General features: G+C 41.6%; 1 protein-coding gene across 1 annotated transcript in view; it reads left to right on the top strand.

Moving 5' to 3' along the window:
* The window catches only part of LOC115016150 (microtubule-actin cross-linking factor 1-like), a 97,590-nt gene extending 82,629 nt beyond the window's left edge, over nt 1–14,961 (top strand). Inside the window, exons 3-5 of the mRNA XM_029443824.1 lie at nt 7,104–7,165; nt 13,409–13,498; nt 14,780–14,961. Of these exons, the coding sequence (XP_029299684.1) occupies nt 7,104–7,165; nt 13,409–13,498; nt 14,780–14,944 (317 nt within the window). The 3' untranslated portion in view covers nt 14,945–14,961. The remainder of the gene's footprint in view (nt 1–7,103; nt 7,166–13,408; nt 13,499–14,779) is intronic.
* Nucleotides 14,962–21,387: the final 6,426 nt, after the last annotated feature.

Here is a 21,387-nt window from a genome sequence, read left to right as displayed (position 1 = left end):
GCAACGATTGGCTTGGATTCACCAGAGGAGAAATATCTGTCTTGATAAGACAGTGCAGATCAAGAGGTCCATCAATACTCAGAAAGAAGCAGATGCAGCAGTGATACTGAGAGAGACCATAGGAAATGCTGAAAAGGTAACGAGCCCCAGAGGAAAGCAGATGTGAAGCAGATGTGCCCGAAGGAAAGGGAAGGTGACAACGATATTTGTGAGGCAGAATAATGACACACAATCGATCATGTTTTCGTGAAGAATATTGCTTGTTGATATTGTCACATTTAGTGTTGAATGACGTTGGTGACGTCTCGTCATTTTCTCGTCTTAGTCATGAAAATAATTTCTTTTTTTTTGACAAACATATTTAGTCCTCGTTAACAAAGTGAACACTTGTTCCTCGCCACATTCTGCATCTTTTAAACACAAAACCTTTGGTAAATGTTTGACTGCAGTTTCTAATATATTATGTAGTTGTACTGTTTCCTAATACAAAACAGGAGCCTGACATGTTGTCCACTTATATGGTCAGGTGAGGTTGCTGTGCCCATGAGAGTGAGGCAGGACTTTAATCAAGCGTCAAACTTGACTTTCATGTTTACTTGCCAGTTTGATCGTGTGTGTGTCTGTGTGTCATATTCCATGACGCTGTGGTTTTCTTATCACAGGAAATTGAGCCTGTCACAGTGGTAGACCAGGCATGATAGGGTGTTATGGGGGGGCCGTAGAGAAGGGGAGGGGAGAGAGAGAGGGAAAGAGAGGGGGCGACGGAGAGAGAGAGATAGAGAGAGAGAGAGAGAGAGAGAGAGTAGAGAGAGAGCTAGAGAGACGGGGGGGGAGGGATAGAGAAGGGGAGAGAGAGAGAGAAGGAGAGGGAGAGAGAGAGAGAAGGGGAGGGAGAGAGAGAGAGAGAAGGGGTGAGGGAGAGAGAGAGAGGAAGGGGAGGAGAGAGATATATAATTGTAATTTATCTATATATATATATAATTTATTTAGATATATATATATATATAATTTTATTATATATATATATATATAATTTTTATTTATATATATATATATAATTTTATTTATATATATATAATTTATATATATATATAATTTTATTTATATATATATATAATTTTATTTATTATATATATATATAATTTTATTTATTTATATATATCATTTTATTTATTTATATATATCATTTTATTTATTTATATATATATATATATATATATATATATATATATATAGTCATGTTGTTTGAGTTAACACAACATGTAGATGTGTTTTTTTCTTTCTTTGACTGATCAGCTTTGTACTCTCTGTATTATTGAACAGGCTATACTCTAAATACAATCTCAGTAGTTGTAATTCAAATTACAGAACAGAGGATTCTACTGATTAGAATAATAAAGAAGATATTAGTTGTATTACATTGGATTACTGAAACACAGCAAAGAAAAATGTAGTAAAACATGTGAACTGGTTCTGGTTTGATGTCCTGACCACTGAACAGGAAAGATGATGTGTGTATTTAGATGTGGGTCAGTAATAAAACCACGCTGACCCTGTATCACCTTTAATTATTAACATGGACTTTAGATTTGCTCTGTTGTCAGCTAAATAATGACAGGAATTTACCTGCTCCCATACACTCTTCAGTTGCGGTCGGAGACAAAAAAAAAGAATGTATCCGTTTTGTTCTGCATTTCCAACCCTTGCTCTTCAGAGTTAATTTTACATAAAGATACCGTTTGTGTTCCTTTGTGGCCACAGGAGGGCAGATTGAATGTAGCGTTAATCTGATGACAGGGTTTGTGGCTAACTGAGCAGCTGGTCATTGTGTAATTGGGACGTGATTAGCTACCAAGCAGAGAAAGTTTGAATAATTCTGATTAATTACTGGACATTTGAGAACAACGTCCTGCTTCCTCCTGTCAGCTGATTTGCTGATCTAGAGTGACCTTGTCCTGCTTTACATTCAGTGTTCGTAGCTCAAAGAGAGAGAAATGGGATAAGAAGCGGAAGGGAAGGAATAATGAAACTAAAAAAGAGGGATGGAGGCTGCCAGCCTTTGAGTGTCACCAGAGAGGAGGAGGAGGATAAATGAACCCAGGGAGACAGCCTGGCAGAAAGAGAAAGTGAAATAAGATTACATGATGGTCTAACAGAGGAAAAGGAATAAACAACCATTGCACAATTGAATAATAAGAGGAGAAAGCAGGACACCGGAAGACGCAGAGAGGGAGAGCGAGGGAGATTAGAGGTGATAACGGGAGAGAAGGAGGGAGCGAGGGATAAGCACGCTGCCGGGTATTAGAGGCGTAAGCTCCGTCTGGTATTTTTAGTATGGATGGTCCCTTAGAGATGGAAAGAGGGGAGCTTCGTTGCAAAGGCTCGGCGGAAAGGAAGCATCTGACGGCAAGAGGGAGCGAAGAAGAAGAGGACGTAAAATAAGGAGGGATGGAGATGAAGAAGTGACGTTGCTGGTGGAGTTAGAGGAGGAGCTTGTGTTATTCTGTCTGAGCTTGTTGTGACTGTAAGAGTGTGTGTCTCGCCCGGTCAGGTGTGTGTGTGTATCTGTCACTAAACAGAGTACACTGCTGCTGGTGTATCAGCATGAGGTCTGTCCTCTTTCCTGACTCCGGGCCAGGTCACATGACCTTCTGAGGAGACCAGAGCCGAGCTTATAGCCCGTGCAGGCTCATTGCTTCCACACTGCTGATTCTTGACTCTGTTTCTTTCCTTTTTTTTCAAAAACATGACAGAGCAGAAATTATTCAAAACTGCGGCGGCGCTGTCTGGGGCAGCTGAGCTATTTTGAGAGACTGCGATAAACACGTAAGAAGGGAAGAGAGCGGCTTCACTACACAATTTGTTGTCCACTGTGAACAAAAGCCTGCACAGGGAATTGTCTTGTCATGATTGGATGATGTGCTCAGCACCAGGCGCTGTGAGCTAAAGCCTGCTAGAGGCTGCTTACACACTGCTCACTGCTTAATGTGGACTGCCTGAACAGCACAAGTCTGGACCAAGGCCAGAAACAGGACCCAGGCTCTCCCTTCATTATGTACTCCCTCGACATCCCCCATCTCTGCTGTACTCATCTCTGCATGAGACACGTGCACTAATGGAATGAAAGATATTCAATCATACAACGTCACAAGTCCACCAGGCCTGCCTTGATGAGACTAAAGTCCATCTCAGCCCATGTCGCAGTCTCTCCCTCTGTTTTCTTCACAAAGCGACAGAGCTCGCGTCACCAGGAGCTGAAAAGCCGCAGGACACTTTGACTCTTTTATAAGAGGAAGCCTGGGAACTTTGCCTCTTAAGGAAAGGAAACATGAGAGAAGGAGCCGGAGTGAAGGCAAGGAAACAGAGATGTCAGGGAGCTCCTGCATCTGGCTTTTGTCGGCGTGAATGAGAACAGCGTATGTTTGTGTAGTTGTGGCAGAACAAGCCATATTCGTATGTTTTTGGATGCTTTTAAAAAAGAAACTCTCGTGTGGATTACAGCATCCCTAATAGGTCTGTCTGGGACTTAAAAAATATTTTTAAAGTATTCCAAATAGTTTTTTAAGAATCTCTCTGCGGGATACATATAAACTCCTGCGGTCTCCTTTTCCTCCAGTTCTGTTGGCTGAAAATGTGGATTTACTCTGCAGCTATTCTCCTTTTAGAGGCACAGGCAAAAAAAAAAAAAAGCAACTTATCCCTCTGGATGGAAAGTTGCTTACCCATGTAGAGAAAGGGAAGGAAAACCAAAACAAATATAAACAGTGCAGGCACCACCGCAGCTCTGCAGAGCCACCGTCAGCTGCAGTCTGACTACAGACCGTGGCTGTGGCCCAGAGGGCGAAGTGAGAGAACCAGTGACAGAGAGAGAGAGAGAGAGAGAGAGAGAGAGAGAGAGAGAGAGAGAGAGTGCCACTGCCTGGTGAGGAAGTAGAAGTGGGGCCTGTTCTTTCTGCACTGAGGAGGAGGAGCTCCCACTGACTTTGACACACACGTGTGTGAGCAACTGCTACTGGGGAAAAAGTGAAGGGGGACGGAGGGAGAAGGCCGGCCCAGAGAGGCTGACATGGCTGAGACCGCAAGGATCGAGGGGAGAGGGAACCGCAGAGACACTAAACCAAGAGACAGAGAAGAGTAGAGACTCCTCAAACCGGTAGTACCTGCCGGTGGCTCACCCTGCAGCTTTTGGAATACGTGGAGGCAGCTTGTTCCTAAAGACGTCTTACTGCTATATTTATCTGACTCCTGTCTTGTATTATTTGCACTGTTATCATCAAATGGAGCTCTGATTTGAGGAGGAGAACAAACACATGAGCTGTGGATGATGATGTGGTCCGACTACAGGAATGAATGTCAACTCAACGCTCACCTGTGCTCACTCATGTGCTGTGTAGGTCAGTGTGCATCCCAACCTGTGTGTGTGTGTGTGTGTGTGTGTGTGTGTGTGTGTACATGCCCATAGAGCAGCTGAACAGTGTTTACATGCTGCCGGTGTGCCAGAGTGGCCGCTGTCAGCACGTGTGTTTGAACAGTTCATGTTTGTGCACACACCGGTGACAAAAGTGTGTTAAATGTCTCTATTAATCATTGTGGGTGGCAGGCCAAAGGGTGAGGTGTGTGTGTGTGTGTGTGTGTGTGTGTGTGTGTGTGTGTGTGTGTGTGTGTGTGTGTGTGTGTGTGTGTGTGTGTGTGTGTGTGTGTGTGTGTGTGTGTGTGTGTGTGTGTGTGTGTGTGTGTAGAAGGGGGTGTGTTCTTCTTAACAATACCCTCCACTGTAGCCTTTCCGTGGCTGTCACTCGCATACCTCGACTCTTCTCACTTCTCCGGGTTTTGTAAAAATAACGATGTTGGGTTCAAGACTAGATGACCACACATACACACAACACACAACCTGATAAGGCTTCACAGGTGTGTGTGAGACCTAATAAAGCAGCTGAGTGTTTCCTCTGGGCTAACAAGCTCCACTACCCGGCAGGTTTGATAGCAAGGCGTGTTGCAGTGGTGAAACTATTTTGCAAGAGCGTGTCGAAATATTTGTTCTTAGCTTCGAAGCTTGCCCTTTATGTAAACTCTGTGTAACTCGTGTGTGTGTGTGTGTGTGTGTGTGTGTGTTACTTGTTGTGCAGGGTTGAGATTGACCTTGAGTTTTATCCAGTTGAGAAATTTGACCCACTAAATCACAAGTGGACTTTTCCTCTTTGGAAATCCGTTTCTGCTTTTTGGAGCCGGACAGTCGAAGGTGTCGGGGCTGTTTGTTGAGGTGTGTGTGTGGCGGATCTTTGGAGGAGGAAGTGCTACCGTCTGTCTCTCCTCATGGCTGCTCTCGCGTACGGCTTCTCCATGGGAACTGATAAACAGCTGGCGGAAGGGGAAGTACCTGTTCTCTGATTAGACGAGTATTTTCCCTCCAGTTTGTCAACTGTCCGTCATTGAGCTGTTGAGCTCGTCTCCATATGAGAAATAAATAATATATATACCTTTTATAATGGTCTTATTTTAAATGTTTTACTTCTGGAGCAAATATTTTTTTACTGATAATTAAATATTGAGAATATTTATTAACACATTTCCTGAAAATATCCTGTAAAACTTAAAACACCTATTAAAAAAATATTCAAGTAGATTTCTGCCAACAGAAATATTGATTTGTTGTTTGTTGTGCAACAACCAGGAGTGACTTTAAGCTGCATTCTGTATTTCATCAGATATGTTATTCAAAAGCATGTAGAAATACACAACATTAGAAGGGTTTTCTTCTGTACAGTTGTTACCCAAAGATGTTTTGTTGTATGTGTATGTCTGATATACAGTATTGCAGTGTTTTGGAGGGCTGCAGCTAACGCTTCATTATCAAGTCACTTTCTCTCTTGATCGATAACCGTTTGGACTATAACATATCAGAAAGAAGTGAAACATGTCTATCATACATTCATAAAGCCTGTTGATGTCTTCAAATGTCTTGTTTTGGTCCCACAAAAAGTCTAAAAACCCGGAGAGTCAGTTTGCTATCTAAGAACAAAGCAAATACTCCCAAATGAGGAGCTGGAAGCAGAGAATATTTGGTATTTTGCTTGAATTACAATTCATTAATTGGACAAATTGGACAATTAGTTGGATATCAAAATTATTGTCGATTTATGTTTTTGTCAATCAAGGAAAGCTAACTAAGTATAACTTGCATCTTTAATATCGACTAAAGCTGTTTTTGGAACATGCAACATCTCTTTGAATAGATGTTTTTGTCATCCGTCCAGCAGGAAGTTAGATGTTTAAAGAATGGCGGGAAGGGGAAAAGGAGAGCGGGTCTGTGTTTGCTCCCACACAGACTGATACGAGCAGAGAGAGGCTGGATAGGAAGAGAGGAGGAGGAGGAGGAGGTGGTGGTGAGGGGGGAAGATAACACAGTTGTGGCTCAGCATCAGGCTCTATTCCTGGCCTGGCTGCCTCACTCCTCTGGCCTGCGGAGGACGCTGGCTGGAGGTCTGCCTGGCTGCAGATCACACTTCAGTTAGAGACTGTAGGAAGAGACGGAGAGAACGGTTCAACCGTTATACAAGGGGGAAAGAAAAGAACAACCTTTTCTGCTTCATTGGTACGACCTCGGTTTACTCTGGATGACGTCACAAGTAAAACAAAGTAAAGATAGCTGCTGAAGACTTTACAAGAGGTCATGTTTGCAGATATAGAAGATCTTATCAACAGCACCTTGAGCCCATGAACTCCAAGAACCTTCAGCGTTTCTTGCATCTTTGATGCGAAGACAAAACATTAGCAGGATTGGTGTGTATACGTGTGTGTGTGTGTGTGTGTGTGTGTGTGTGTGTGTGTGGCATATTGTTATTCACAAATCAATACATTCCATGACTGTCAGTTGTCCCAGTGAATACAGCATCATCATCACTCACAGCCTCCTTGGGGAGTCTTTATCCCACTGCTCTGCTCCCCTGAGCTGGACGTGTGTGTGTGTGTGTGTGTGTGTGTGTGTGTGTGTGACCTCGTCATCTACATAACTCAGTGGCGTAATCACGCTGGCTGCAGCTAACGTGCTGGATTTGGATTATGTAATTAACCTCTCCCCCCTCTCTGTGTCTCCTTTCCTTCAGATGAGCGGGACAGGGTGCAGAAGAAAACCTTCACAAAGTGGGTCAACAAGCATCTCATCAAGGTGTGTATCGCTGAGTTGAAACAGTTTGCAATGTCCTAGCTTTGACTTGTGGAAATGCTTGTCAGAGTTATTTTATATACATGTTTACCTTGTCTCTTATCTTCAATAGAAATGAAATTGTGTGACCTGACACCGACACAGATCAAACAAAACATAAAACATTTATTCTTGTACATGCATGTCTCAAATAACGATTCCTTTCATTATCGATTAATCAGCTGATTATCTTCTAGATACATTTTGGTGATGTCATTAAACGCCCAAAACCCAAAGATATTGACTTTAATATGATTTTAAACAGAGTAGGACAGTATCTCTCCACATTAGAGGCTGAAAACAGCATTTTATGCCATTTTTGCTAGAACAATTCCATAATTAATGAATCTGTCGTTATTGTTGCAGCTTCACTTGATGCACTGTAGTATGGCTTGTATATACCTTGTTCTACGATCCTCCTATACATTCTCAGACAACATTAATTTTAAAATCAATGATGTGAGAAGTCCCAGGCCGTGTTGCTGGACTGTCGGTCTTAAATCTTGAGGGAGCAAAATAAGAAATTCAGAAACAGCCCCTCGACTTGTCCTGGCAACCTTGTTGGGATGATTGTTATTGTCTGTATCACAAGGCTGCTGAGCACACTAACAATCAATCTTAAGAAAAGAAATGACATTTTCTACTCATCTCCATCTTCTTCATCTGCCGCAGGTGTTGTTCCTATATATCTATATATATATATATATATATATATATATATATATATATATATATATATATATATATATATATATATATATATATATATATATATATGCACCTCTATGGTAACAGCACAACAATGACTATAAGTAGAGAGAACTCAAATGTCTTGTGTGTGATGCAACACAATTATAATGCTATAAATCATTAAAAAAAAATAAACGCAAGATGAGTTTCTTGGATAATTAGTTTAAAAAAATTAAGAAAACTTTATGCTTTGCGCTGTATATACATAAATAAGTTTCCTGAAGTGTTACCAATATTGGGTAGGAGAATGGGGGCTCCACATGCTATGAATATTGAATTACTTTCCCTTTCACAACCTCTGCTCTGTGTAAACAGCCTGCAGTGAAGTCAAAGTTTCTCTGAATGTTTGTGACTGTTCAGCTGAGTCATCCCTGATCCCGTTTGCACTGAGGAGAGCAGAATTTAATGTTTTTTACTGGATCTAGTGAGCGCACGCGGTTTATTTTTGTCAAAATGTTTAATGAGACGTCTAGAAAAAGTAGTTTCAAAGTAATATCACTATTTTAAGCTAAGCTTTGGTCACTTTTCCTGACTGAAGCGTTCGTTCAAACAGCGTTGGAAATGTGAAAATTTGCCGATTTTACAGTCTCTGGCTTTGATAAATGGTGTCATTTTGGCACATTTTTAAAGTAAACATGCATTTATAAACCCGGCGGCCGGTTGTGTGTGTTCAGATGTTAAGAAAAAACGTTCAGCTAAATGAGATCAGCCCTCAAATCATGTCAAAAACATCCGTTAAAATCCTGCATGCAGTCAAACACTTGAAGTAGACAAGGAAACTGGAAAGGAAACATTGATTTATTATCTCTGTTATAACTTTGAGCTATTTACCGTAAGTGTCTCTTTTGTAGGCCGCGGACAGCTGCCTGAGCTTACTGACACATCTGCACACACATGGCACATATCTATCACATCCATAAAGTAGAGTATGTATAGCATGTGTCACACACACACACACACACACACACAGGCGCTAAGGACTCTGAGGAGAGGAGAATGCTGGATATTTCTGCCACATGACCTGGCAATGGAGTATCTGTCTGACCCCATAACTCTGGAGCGACTGTCGTCACAGTGCTCAGCCTGTGAGTGTAACTCTATATCAGCTGGCACTGCCACACCAACCGCTGACTGCAGATGTAGGTCAGAGCTGGAGAGTGAGAGCAGCAGGCGATGGGAGGATTCTTTTTACTGCTGGAAATACAACCACCATCTGTGTAGTGGGAGGCTGCTGTTTTATTGCCTTTCAGTGTTCTTTCTATCACATAAGAGCATTGATTGAATGGTTGATTGGTTGATTAGTCGATTGGTTGATTAGTCGAGAAGTCGGCCGACAGAAAATTTATTGGCAACAATTTTGATATTGGATAAATGGATTAGGTCATTTTTAAAGAAAAATACCAAAATATTCTTTGGTTCCAGCCACTAAAATGTAAATATTAGCTGTTTTTCTGTGTTTTCTATGATAATTAAATTAATATATTTGGGTCCAAACAAACAATCTCAGTTTTGAGAACTGGTGATTTTAAACCATTTACTGACATTTTACAAACTAGATTAGATTAGACGAGACTAGAACAATTAATTCATTGATTGAGAAAATAATCAGCAGATTAATTGATGATGAAAATATATAAAAGAATATGAGAGAAATAAAGATTGAGAGTAGTCCTGAAACATTGACAGAGCATTTGTAGACAACAATTAAAAAATGTAGATTTCGAAATATTGTTTTTCTCATTTATTTATTTTTGTTTTAAGTAATTTATCAATGAAATGTACCAAACATTGTACCATCTCAAATGAGAGGATTTGTAGAGTTTCCCAGTTTTATATTACTCATGAAAATCATGTGAAAAAGTCCCGAGAAACACCTTAAAAAAAGACAAATAATGACAGAAGGAAGGGTGACAGCCCAGACACCTGCTCCAGGTGACATAATGCAGCATGAACAACAGCTGCTCTCTCTTCTTTGTATTCACACACACACTACCGGCCATTACATTAGCACAGAGGTCATGTAGAGGAAGGTTGTGGTGAAGGAAGAAGGAGGGAAGGTGAGACAGAGGACAGGGCTGGTGGAAGAAGATTGAGAGGGGAGGGTGACATGGAAACATGGTGAACAAATGAAACAGGAGAAACAACTCTTCATCTGTTGAAATATCTGCTGCTGTTAGATGTACAAGTGTTGCCGAATAAATAACACTGTGGTCACAGAGGGGGGGGAAATAGTTCTGTGCTCTACATCATCTATTGACTCTTAGCCAGGATTGTTGAGTCTACAAACCTCCGCCCTATCACCAGGACGGAGGGAGCAGAACTAAGAGGGAGAAAAGATTAAGAGAGAAAGACAGAATTAAGCTCATGAGACAAAGAGAAGGGACATAAAAGAAAAGATAAAGAGACGTAGACTAAGATAAAAGATGCCCTCGAGCTTCCTACTGGATGACATCGTGTGTGTGTGAGAGATTTCTTGCTTTCTTTTTGGCTGCTCAGGTGTGCAGGGTGTTGACAGGTGTGTATCTTTGTGTGTGTGTGTGTGTGTATACAGTGCAAAGCCTAATAAACCCTGACCTCCATGCTGGCCTGCTGGCCTGCAGTGACACACTCTGCAGGGTGTTGACACAGTGAGCTCAGATCCGGTAGCTTTGTATTAGTAAGTCAGGAGGAGGCAGACGCTTTCTCACAAAGCTGAAGGACTGTTAGCTGCACTGTAGCTCAGTGAGCTAACACGTTGTTAAACCACATTTCTGTCTTTCTTGTCAAATTAGCAAAAGCTACACAGAAACCAGGCTTGAGACAACAAACACAAAACATTCCTTAAAGCCTAGAAGAGCAGAATGTCAAGTACTTCTTGTTCAACGGGACAAATGTTTCCATGTTATTGTTTCACTCATTCTAGTGTGAGAATGATCCCCATCTTCAGTCCAGCCCACATCTGTGTTCGGTGTATGCTGATGCTGTTACCCAGCTGCCGTCAGCGCGGCCTTTAACGGGAGCTCTGTACGACAGTCTGCTTTAGTGCCAAAGGCGTCCGACAACTGCCGTCACTGCACATCGGACACAGCTGGATGTGTGAGCAACACACACAAACCTCACAAAATGACAATCTACAGATCCAGCTAGCTCTAACGGGGATTTTAAATTCAAAGACGTGTCCCAAAACTGAACTGGATGTTGTTTTATCACACACTGCTGTGTACTTGATGTGTTGTCTGTGTAGGGCTGCAACTAACAATTATTTTCATAATTGATGATTACTCTGCAGATAGTTTTCTAGATTAAACAATTCATTATTTGGTCTATAAATAGTAATAAATGTCTATCTCAGGTGATGTCTTTAAATGTCTTGTTTTGTCCAGAACCCAAAGAAATAAAACAGAAAAGCAAGAAATCCTCAATAATTGAGGCTGAAAACAACATTTTATGACATCTTTGCACGGAAAAGATTTACTTTAAAGATTAATCGATTATCAAAATAGTTGCAGAAAATGTTTCTGTTTGCAGCTTAATGTGTCATGCAGTGGGGCTCTCTGGGTTTTCCTTGATGGGCACTGCAGATTTATGTACTGTATGTACACCACGCAGTTTAGAAAAAATAATAATTTTAAACATTGTTATTGTTTGGATGTTTTCTGTGTGGTTGGTTTCATTTCTAATCACAGGGTGAGCTTCCAGTAAGCTGGTATTAAACACATCATTCAGCCTAACGTGGATCCAAGCTCAGGCTCTGACACATTGAGACACAATTAGACAAAATCAGCTCCTCACTTCCAGTCAGTGTTGGATTCAGCATTTCTTCCCGTCATCTAATTAACACTTGTTCCATCAGCTCCCATCTAGAACAGCTGATGTCACCCTTAATGGAGAAACAGAGGCAGCAGCAGAGGGGTGAGAGTTTGACACAGATGAGGAAGATGGATGGGGAAAGTAAGAAAAGGGGTTATTGAGGTCGAGTGGAGGGATGTTGTTACTTTTGTAGCTTGAGGTTTAAGCCAAAGACAATTATAGCTCGACAAAGGCCTCCTGTCCTTCCTAAATCATCATTTTAAGAACTTTTTTTTTTGAAAGAGGTGTGAGGATGGTGGTTTGATTTTAATGAATGTTTTGTAAATCATGAGAGAGCGAACAACGTGCAGCTTCTCTCTGTTTACTCTTGTGAATGTCTGGCCCTCTTGTGGAGACGGGTGGTAGCACAGTTTCTTGTCCTGAGGCCAGGACTGCAGCACAACTTTTCTCAGGCAAGTCGCTGTGATGCAGGTTCACATTTGTCCTTGATGGATCTGCATTTATGAAGCAATATTTTTGAAACACTAGTTTTGGTAGGAGTGTTTGACCTTTGTTGCATACCAACCTCTGTCTCTTTCCACCCTCTAAATAGTTTATTTTACAGAAGAGAAGCTTTTGCTTTGCTAATGCCTGTTGACGTGCTCGGGACACAGAAACAGCCTCATTCTTTGTCATATCCTATTCGATTGTTCTCAACTCTGAAGCGTTGTTTTACAAACCATCTTTTATTCTTTCACTCCACAATCACATGTTCACTTTGCAAAGTCCTTTTTAAAAAAATATATATTTAGTTGTCATTTTTTATTTTATACTGTTTTTACACGAGAGCTGGTGAGGAGCAACGTTTCTAGTCATCGTCTGTTAAAAGAATATCCGAGGACTACCTTCACAGTTATTGTTCAACAATCAATCAGAATAGGGCCTTAAATTACAAAATGTGAAGAACTCCTGCTCTAATTCATACAAAATATGAAAAAACTATCACATGATGCTGTCTAAATAAGCACACAATAAATATGTAAAAATGAATAAATAATGTGAACCTGCGTATACATTTAGTCTGTTTTCTCTTTCAGTTCAATTCTCTTTAAGGCTTTACTCACTCGTCACAACTCTGCTGATCATGATGCTCTCAGCCTCTGTCTGTCTGTCTGTCTGTCTGTCTGTCTGTCTCTCTCTGTCTCTCTGTCTGTCTGTCTGTCTGTCTCTCTGTCTGTCTGTCTCTGTGTCTCTCTGTCTCTGTGTCTGTCTCTCTGTCTGTCTGTCTCTGTATCTGTCTGTCTCTGTCTCTTTGTCTCTCTGTCTGTCTGTCTGTCTGTCTCTCTGTCTGTCTCTCTGTCTGTCTGTCTGTCTGTCTCTCTGTCCCACTTTCAAACAACACCAGCATTGATGCTGATCAGGCTGCTGAGTCACCATGTCAGCAGTGGTTGCCACCGGTGACAGCCTACTCTCACCCCACTCACTGTGGAGGAGATGTCATGGCAACAGAGACAAGAGGCCACAGCTGGTGCCTCGTCTCTGTTGGCCCGGCAACCGCCGTCAGCAGCCCTGTCACCCAGAGGGCATCGGCCTGACAGATGTCAACAGTGTTGAGTCAACAGAGGGATGATTGGACTGTGGGATTAACTTTCACTCTTTCTGTTTCTCTCCATCTTCCTCCTCCCTCAGGTGAGGAAGCACATCACTGACCTGTATGAGGACCTGAGGGATGGACACAACCTGATCTCCCTGCTGGAGGTCCTCTCTGGCGTCACCCTGGTATAGAATTTTTATCTCACTCACACTCACACACCTGCACAGACGCATGATTATTTTCTCACTTATTATCACAGCGTAATGTTTTCCGTCACACACTCCTCCTGTTCTCCATCACACACCCTGTCATCCCCACTTCACTGCATCACAGTCCTGAGAATGTGACACACACTCTTCAAATCTAACGCTGGAGTTCGAGAGGCGGTTGAACATTTGCAGCTTGAAGGAGACTCGCTGCTCCAGGCTCACACACTACTAATGCCAAAGTGGAACAACCTGGAATCTTTCGATCATCAGTCTGTCAAGTAGCAATGGACCCGGATATTTGACTGATCAGATATTCGGATCAGGATCTTCATTGTTGTTGTTTTTGCTGAACGTAGGGTATCGGATTCTGAGTCTTTTTATGCAGATCATGCAGATCTATAATTTATCCATTCTAAGAAAGATCGTTATGTCACGCAAGGTGCATACAGGGAACCTAGCTCAACCGAACCCTTTCTGGATCACACACATGCATAAACACAAAACAAAACTTTTGGAAAATGTTTTTTTAATTCAATGACAACGACAACAACAACAACACTGTAGAATAACAGAATCTTTCAAAATGAATGCCTTTCAATTAAACCGAAAGACATGTGTTATCAGAGCTGAGGAATGTCTGTGTGAGGAAAAAAGAAATGCATATATACATAGCCCTTCTCTTCCGTACCAGATAAAGCGCTTTATAACCTGTAGATGGCCGACCTGCCCATCGGGAGCAGCTTGGGGTTCAGTGTCTCGCTCGAGGACAGTTCGACAGGAGGCGCCGCGGACCGAACCGCCAACCTTGTGATTAATGGCTCCGGCTCCTGTAATGCACAACGTCGTAATGCAGCCAGCTTTAGCCCCAGTGGCTTGACTTTGCTCAGCGTGATGTAAGAGCCTTGGTCTCTAATGCTGACAGACAAACAGGCCACATGTGACGCAGGCTGGTTTAGTGGCAGACAGGTAGACTAACAGGAACAGACTGCTGACTCTGGTCTGCTTAGGTACACACACACACACACACACACACACACACACACACACTCGCACAAAAGGACACACTGCTCCTTTCTGACCCCGCCACCTTCACGAACAATGATGTGTGAGCAGTTACGCTACTTTTGTCCCCGTTTTCGCCTCACGTCATTCATTCTGTCCTTTTCATCCACCAAATCTCACAGTACTGTACATCTCTTTTTCCTCTTCCTCTTCCTCTCTTTCTAAACCCCCCCCCCCCCCCTTCTGTTACCATAGCAACAGAAGAGCGGCCCTTCATTGAAAAGGGCTTACGCCTCGCGGGCCCCCCCTCTCATCTTGCTCGGAGGGGAGGATGAGGAGGAGGAGGAAGGCGCTCAGGGAGTATGTTCGAATGAAACCCTCTCCCCCTCCACCGCTCACTCTGTCACCTCTGACCTTTGACCCCCTCAGCTTCACCCTTTGCCCCCCCAACAGGTGGAGCTGTGAGGCTGCATGAGAGTGCTGTGCCACTGATCTCTGACCAGCATACTGGGCTGCACATGACACCATACAAAGCTGCGATGTTACTGTGTGACACTACATGTATGCGTCAGCTCTGTTGAGTGACTGCATCATAACATACGTTCCACTCAGTGGCTTCTTAATTAGTAATCTAAAGCTATCCAATACAACAGCTCAGACATACAGTCTACCTTTCAGAGAGGCAATAATATAACTTTATGTTTATTATTGAGCTAAACAACTACAGACTCAATAATAAACATACATGTGAATGAACAGCATATACATTCTGCTGAACATTATAGTCTTTCTGATGTATCATTTGTGGAAGATCTGTTGTGTTGTATTACCACTAGTGGTCAGCAAGTTTATATTTGTATCCATTGGAAAGAATTTTTCAGATGTTATGATGTTTAATATATAAACTACTGTTTTATTTAATTGTACATGTAACAATCGTCTTTATTGAGGATATTGAAAGTTGAAAATTCAAACCTATTTCTGAAATATGTGAATAATCACAGTATCAAAAATAGTAAATTGCAATTTCAAATGTTCCCTCTGATGGGATGGAAGATGTTTAAACATATTTAGTTATTAGACCCAATAATGCATTTAGTAGCTCAGTACAATGAGTTGACTTAATGGAAACGCTTTACAAGCTTACACTTACTAATATATTCAATAGCAAACATATACAACCCCGTCCTCTCCTCTCCTCTCCTCATTCTTCCTCTTCTCTTCTCCTCATGCTCTGTTCTCTCGCTCTATTCTCCTCTGTCCGCTCCTCTTCTCCGGTCTCCCCTCTCCTGTTCCTCTCCCTCCTCTCATCCGCGCCGGGAGAAGGAGAAAGGGGAAGCAAGAGAGACGAAATAGCCTCGAAGAGAATCGAAGAGGAGAGAGGAAGAGAGAGAGAAGGAGAAGAGAGAGGAGAATACGAGATCGCGCTCTCTCGTCTCTCTCGGCGCGAGCTCACGATCTCTCCTCTCGCTCTCTATCATTCCTCCATACTCTCCTTTCCTCCTCTCTCTCTTCTCTCCTCTCCTCTCTCTCCTCTCCTCTCTCTTCCTCTCTCCTCTCCTCTCTTCTCTCCTCTCTCCTCTCTCGTCCTCTCTCCTCTCCTCTCTTATCTCCTCTCGTCCTCTCTCCATTATTTCAGTCCTGCTGATGTGATGACTAATCCTGAGTGTTCCTTCTTTTTACCAGCACAGTGTAAACCCACATCTGCATCCTGCACTCGTGTACTTTTTGCAGCCATAGTGTGGTTGTTAAGAGTTGTGTGTCTGTTTTCTATATCTTTCCTGGCTCCAAAGCTTAACCTGTTTGTGGAAACGTGGTGTTGAATAAAGAAATCGAGCAGAATGATCTGATCCGTTCTTCATTCTAAAGCAGCATGGTTTTGGGTGTAGTGCTCCTGAGTTTTGGCATGTCTTTAACAGCTCCTGTTGAAGACAGCGCCCCCTTGAGGAACATTTCATGTCCACTGCGCTCACTTCACTGCACTGTGGATTGAATTCAGCTTTATTTGCACTCACTGCTGCCTCCTGCTTTTGTGATACTAAAACGATAGCTTAAATTAATTTGTTGACTTTCCTCATTATTTTATTTCTGCTTTCTTTTCTTTCCAGCCGAGAGAAAAGGGGCGAATGAGATTTCATCGACTACAGAATGTCCAAATAGCGCTGGACTTCCTCAAACAGAGACAGGTACGCACACAAACTGAGAGACATAACCTGGATATTCATATCACATGCTTTAGTGGACAGAATGCTGTACAGTGCAAAATATATGAGTGAAAAGAACCAAAGATGTGGTGCTTGTGTCTTGTCCATACATGGGTTGAAAAGTCTGCATCTAATTCTTATCGTCATGTCTTCATGGAGTATCTGATGGTTCACTGTTGAGGAGTTTCAATCACACGCATGTTAAAGTCTCCCTCATATTACTCTATTACCTGTGAACATGAGCCACCAAAGAAAAGGTCACCTGCCCTCACAAGTCGCTTGTTAATTGAGCAAATAGACAGTTTTTCTTTACTAATTTATGATCCCATGAAATGAGGATCGGAGGAGTAAAACCGATCATCCAGATCTTTTGCTGTATATGTGACACTGGTGAATAGAGACGTAACCCTACATCTTTCAGCGGAGGTCCCGCCCACGAGCAATAAAACATGTTTAATTGCGGTGTTAATAGTTCTGCTATTACATATTAGTTTGTGTGGAAGCTGTTTGTAAGCTTCTCCAAACATGACTTGTGTGAACAAACAACTTCAAGTCCTTTAACGTTTTGGGTTCATATTTATAGTCCTGTGCAGCTAATTCTCCAAATACAATGGAAATGTAAATCTGCACAGGCTGTATTTATTATGTCATATTCAGATAGAAATGTACCTTTTACAAAATCATAAACATAATCCATTCATTTTCCTAATACATTTTATTTTTTGTCAAATAAATACAGTGTGAAATGTGCCATGTGGTGAGTAGCTACTTAGCAAGTTAACTAATGGGGAAAGATACTTATTTTAACTTGAGTCAGTCACTTTGGGCTGTGTGCAAACTTAGGGTTTAAAGTTAACAATTTATTTCTAAAAAAAATTATTTTACAATAAAAAAATGAATGGAAATAGATTAATTAAAACTCCATCCCACATGGTTACAGCTCGCTAGCAAGAACTTGCAGGAGGTGTTGTAAACTGTGTACTTATATATAATAATATATTCACTCCAGTAATATAATCCAAACACTTTACATGAAAGCCTGTAGTCCTTTGGCTCAGACTGTGCAGGAGTGTTAATGTGGGCTGCAAAGTGCAACCCTCTGCATGCACTGTACATGCTCCCTGAATCCCTGTTTAAAGTGGATGCTGGAAAATGATCTGTGATGTCATGTGATGGATCAGACAGCAGCTGAACTCAGCTGCATGCTTACAATTCAGTTAAATGGGCATACTTTTAACCAAATTGTTTTTTTTAATTCAAATTATTATTATTTTTATAATATAAACATTTAATATATATTATTTTCTGGACATTTTCCGCCTCTTTGCAACCGTACCCGCTCTCATACAGCATCTTTCATTTGTTCCTTTGCTTGCTATCACAAATGTATCTCCTTCTCACTTACACTGCATCTCTTCGTTTACTCTCAAACTGCAGCTTCTCTAACTTAACACACACATCTTCCTCCTCATCTCTAGTGTCCCCTTCTTTCTTAAAGCGCAGCTCTCTGTCTCGCTCCCTGGAGGCAGCAGCGGTGGAGGACTAACCTTTTCTTGCTCTGAATCCTCTGAGTTTCACTGCAGGTCTAATTGTATAGCCCGGGTGGCTCGGCTTAAGAATTAACAAGGTCGTTTTCATATAATTGGCTAGTTGGAACAGAAATCATATTTCATCCTTAACATGCAGAAATAAGGACGTGCTGTGTGTCTTCTTTGTATTGGTACAATCTGGTGTATTTGATTAATTATGTTAGTGACTAAAAGTGACTGCTTTTTGTACAGAATGTGAGCTTGGATCTTCTCATATTGAGCATGTTTTAGGAAACCAAACTAAAAATCTTCCGTTTTCTTTTTTTTTTCAGGTCAAACTTGTGAACATCCGGAACGATGACATCACCGACGGGAACCCTAAGCTGACGTTGGGTCTCATCTGGACCATCATCCTTCACTTCCAGGTCTGTGCCCTTCACTTGCTGTTCTGTAGCTTCTGGCTCTGTTTCCTGTGTTGGACTCAATTAATGGTTATTTCAGTCCAACCAGCATGTACCTCACTCCTTGAAATCTTTTATTTAAATTGCTTAATGGGCAGATAAATGTTCTTATATCCAGCGCTGAATGACAAAATACCTCTAATTGATTATGTAATAATTGAGTTATGGCCCACATCATTACTGCTGTGATTCAATATGGATGTTAATGAAAGCAAATGGCTCCAAATGTGAACTTTGTTTCTGTTGTTACTGAGCATCTCTGTCCAGCTGTTGGGATTTGAGTTATTATCACTGCCAAGATGGGCTTAGGTGTGTGTGTGTGTGTGTGTGTGTCTGTGTGTGAGAGAGATGCGTTCAGAGTCTTAAGTGTTCCTTCCAGTGTGATGGTTTACTTCACTGCCTCAGTCTCATAATGAAACTAGAATTGCAGTCGGAGAGCGCAGACCTTCGCCGAGGCTAATGGTGCCTTCACCTGCTATTCAGTTGGTCCCATTTACCGAGTTGGGAAGTCGTTCTTCCGACTTCGGTTTGTTAATGAGCTTTACGTCGTAATGTGGAAACAACATGGATGCTTCAAAGAAGATGTTTTGTATTTTATTGCACAACACGTTAACAGCTGTTTCTGAGTTGTTGTTGCCACAACGTATGTGTCCCATTATTCCACCACATCAATGCAGCACAACTGCCCTTTCTCGCAATGTTAACGACAGTGAAACATCATTTGTATATCAACCTCCTCATTTGGATCCATTTCAAAATTGTAATTTCTTTCTTGGCCCATGTTACACCCGTCCACCAAGTTTTATGAAAATCAGGCTTGCAGTTTTTCCATAAGCCGGCTGACAGACAGAGAGACAAAACGAGCCAAAGTTAGTGTGTGTACTTGTATGCAATGTTGGTTGGTGAACAATATGACTTGACTTTGTGCTTGAAGGCGTTTGGGCATATCTGGGATTTATTCGTGTTGCTGTCCAGACTTTGAGCAGGGCCTCGCAGGAAGTCGTCCTCTAAAGCATCACATGAGGACACTGTTTGTCTTCAGGTTGGCAGTTGGACATAAAGGGAGCGCATGTTCAGTCTGAAGGTTTTCATATAAACCCTGAGCCTTTCACTTTGTTCTTGTGTAGTGTTTTGACGTAAATAGTCACGTTTAAAATATTGTTTCTTTTTTATTTAGGTTCCCAATTAAAAGCGCATGTGTGTTCCTCTAGTCTTCCTCGGGTCCTGAACATACAAATACAATACAGACAATAAAAGTACGGACAACTTTTTAGGGCTTTTGTGGTAAAAGCTCATCATTCCCTTTTTTGCAATCATATTTTCACAAGTAAAGTGAGTTAAAGGAATACTTTACCCACAAAATGACCATCTGTGTAATGATCACTCACCACAGTAACACAGTACCTTGCATATTTTGAAGAAAACAGTTTTTCTTGTATCCACAACAAAAAAAATCCCAAAACAGAGAAACTTCTGGATGAATTGAGGTAAATGGGGGAACAACTATATCAAAACATCTGTTTACAAACTCTTACACAACTGGTTCAGTTTAGACCAAATGTAATTTATCCTGTCATATGCTCACTACTGCCAGAACACTTGTTTTGGATTTCTTTCTCCAGCGTGAGTCCTGCAAGAAAAACAAAGTTTTCTCCAAGAATTCATGTTCACACAGCGTGAGGAATTGATATATAAATCGTCATTTTGGGGGTGAAGTATTCCTTTTAAGTAAACATGTATTTATATATTACCTTTTTAGAACAGAAGACAAAAGCAAACACAGCTCTTAGACTTGGTAACATTACAGCCAGAAAGCATTCGTCAACTACAAGTTCAAAATGACAACAACTGTCTAAATGCTGCACTGATGTGTTTAGTCTAGTCAGTCGATCATTTGAGCTGTTGTGTTCTTTCTTCCTTATGTGGAATAATGTCCTCCAAATGTTCCTGCATTACTGTCTGTAGCCTGCAGTCATGCAGAGCCATGCATGACTGCTTGTTTACAGACAAAACCAAATCAAAACAAGATTTTTGAGATAATCTATCAAAACATTTTCAGCATCTTGTTTAATTTGTTAGGTTTTTTAGAAAAAAAACAGTTTGTCCCGTTGATAACAGAAAGGTTGATGAAGCAGTTGTAGTTGCTGTGTCTGACCACTAGACTGCGCTGTGATGTGACCCTTAGCAAGGTGACACTGTTAGCTGGTTGCTATGGAAACAGTAGTGCGTGACACCCGGGCAGTGGGCATGACTCAACAGAACATCGTGTTACAGAGAGAGAGAGCGAGAGGGGTGGAGGGATGAAGTGGTGATGGAGGAGGGATGAAGTGGTGATGGAGGAGGGATGAAGTGGTGATGGAGGAGGAGTAGAGGACTAACTCGGGGATGACGGACAGATGGAAGGTGGAATTTGGCCCGCAGAGCAGAAAATAGATCCAAAGTTCACCGGAAAGTCTCCGGTCATGAGATGATGACAGTTATACATTGGAGTTGCAGTGAGAAGCTGTGTGTGCCCCGCAGTGTGTTGTGGTTAGATGATTATTACTGTAAATGCATGGTGGTGGATCAGCAACATGTACCACATTGTCCTCATGTCCAATGACACTGCAAAAAATACAACATGTATGGTATAATCTTAAGATTAGAACTACATCTGCACTTCTTTCTGC

This window comes from Cottoperca gobio, chromosome 11 (assembly GCF_900634415.1).
Source record: "Cottoperca gobio chromosome 11, fCotGob3.1, whole genome shotgun sequence".
In the NCBI taxonomy this organism is placed as follows: domain Eukaryota; kingdom Metazoa; phylum Chordata; class Actinopteri; order Perciformes; family Bovichtidae; genus Cottoperca; species Cottoperca gobio.
Note: the sequence above shows the minus strand (reverse complement) of the source record. Positions and strands in the feature narration are given on the sequence as shown.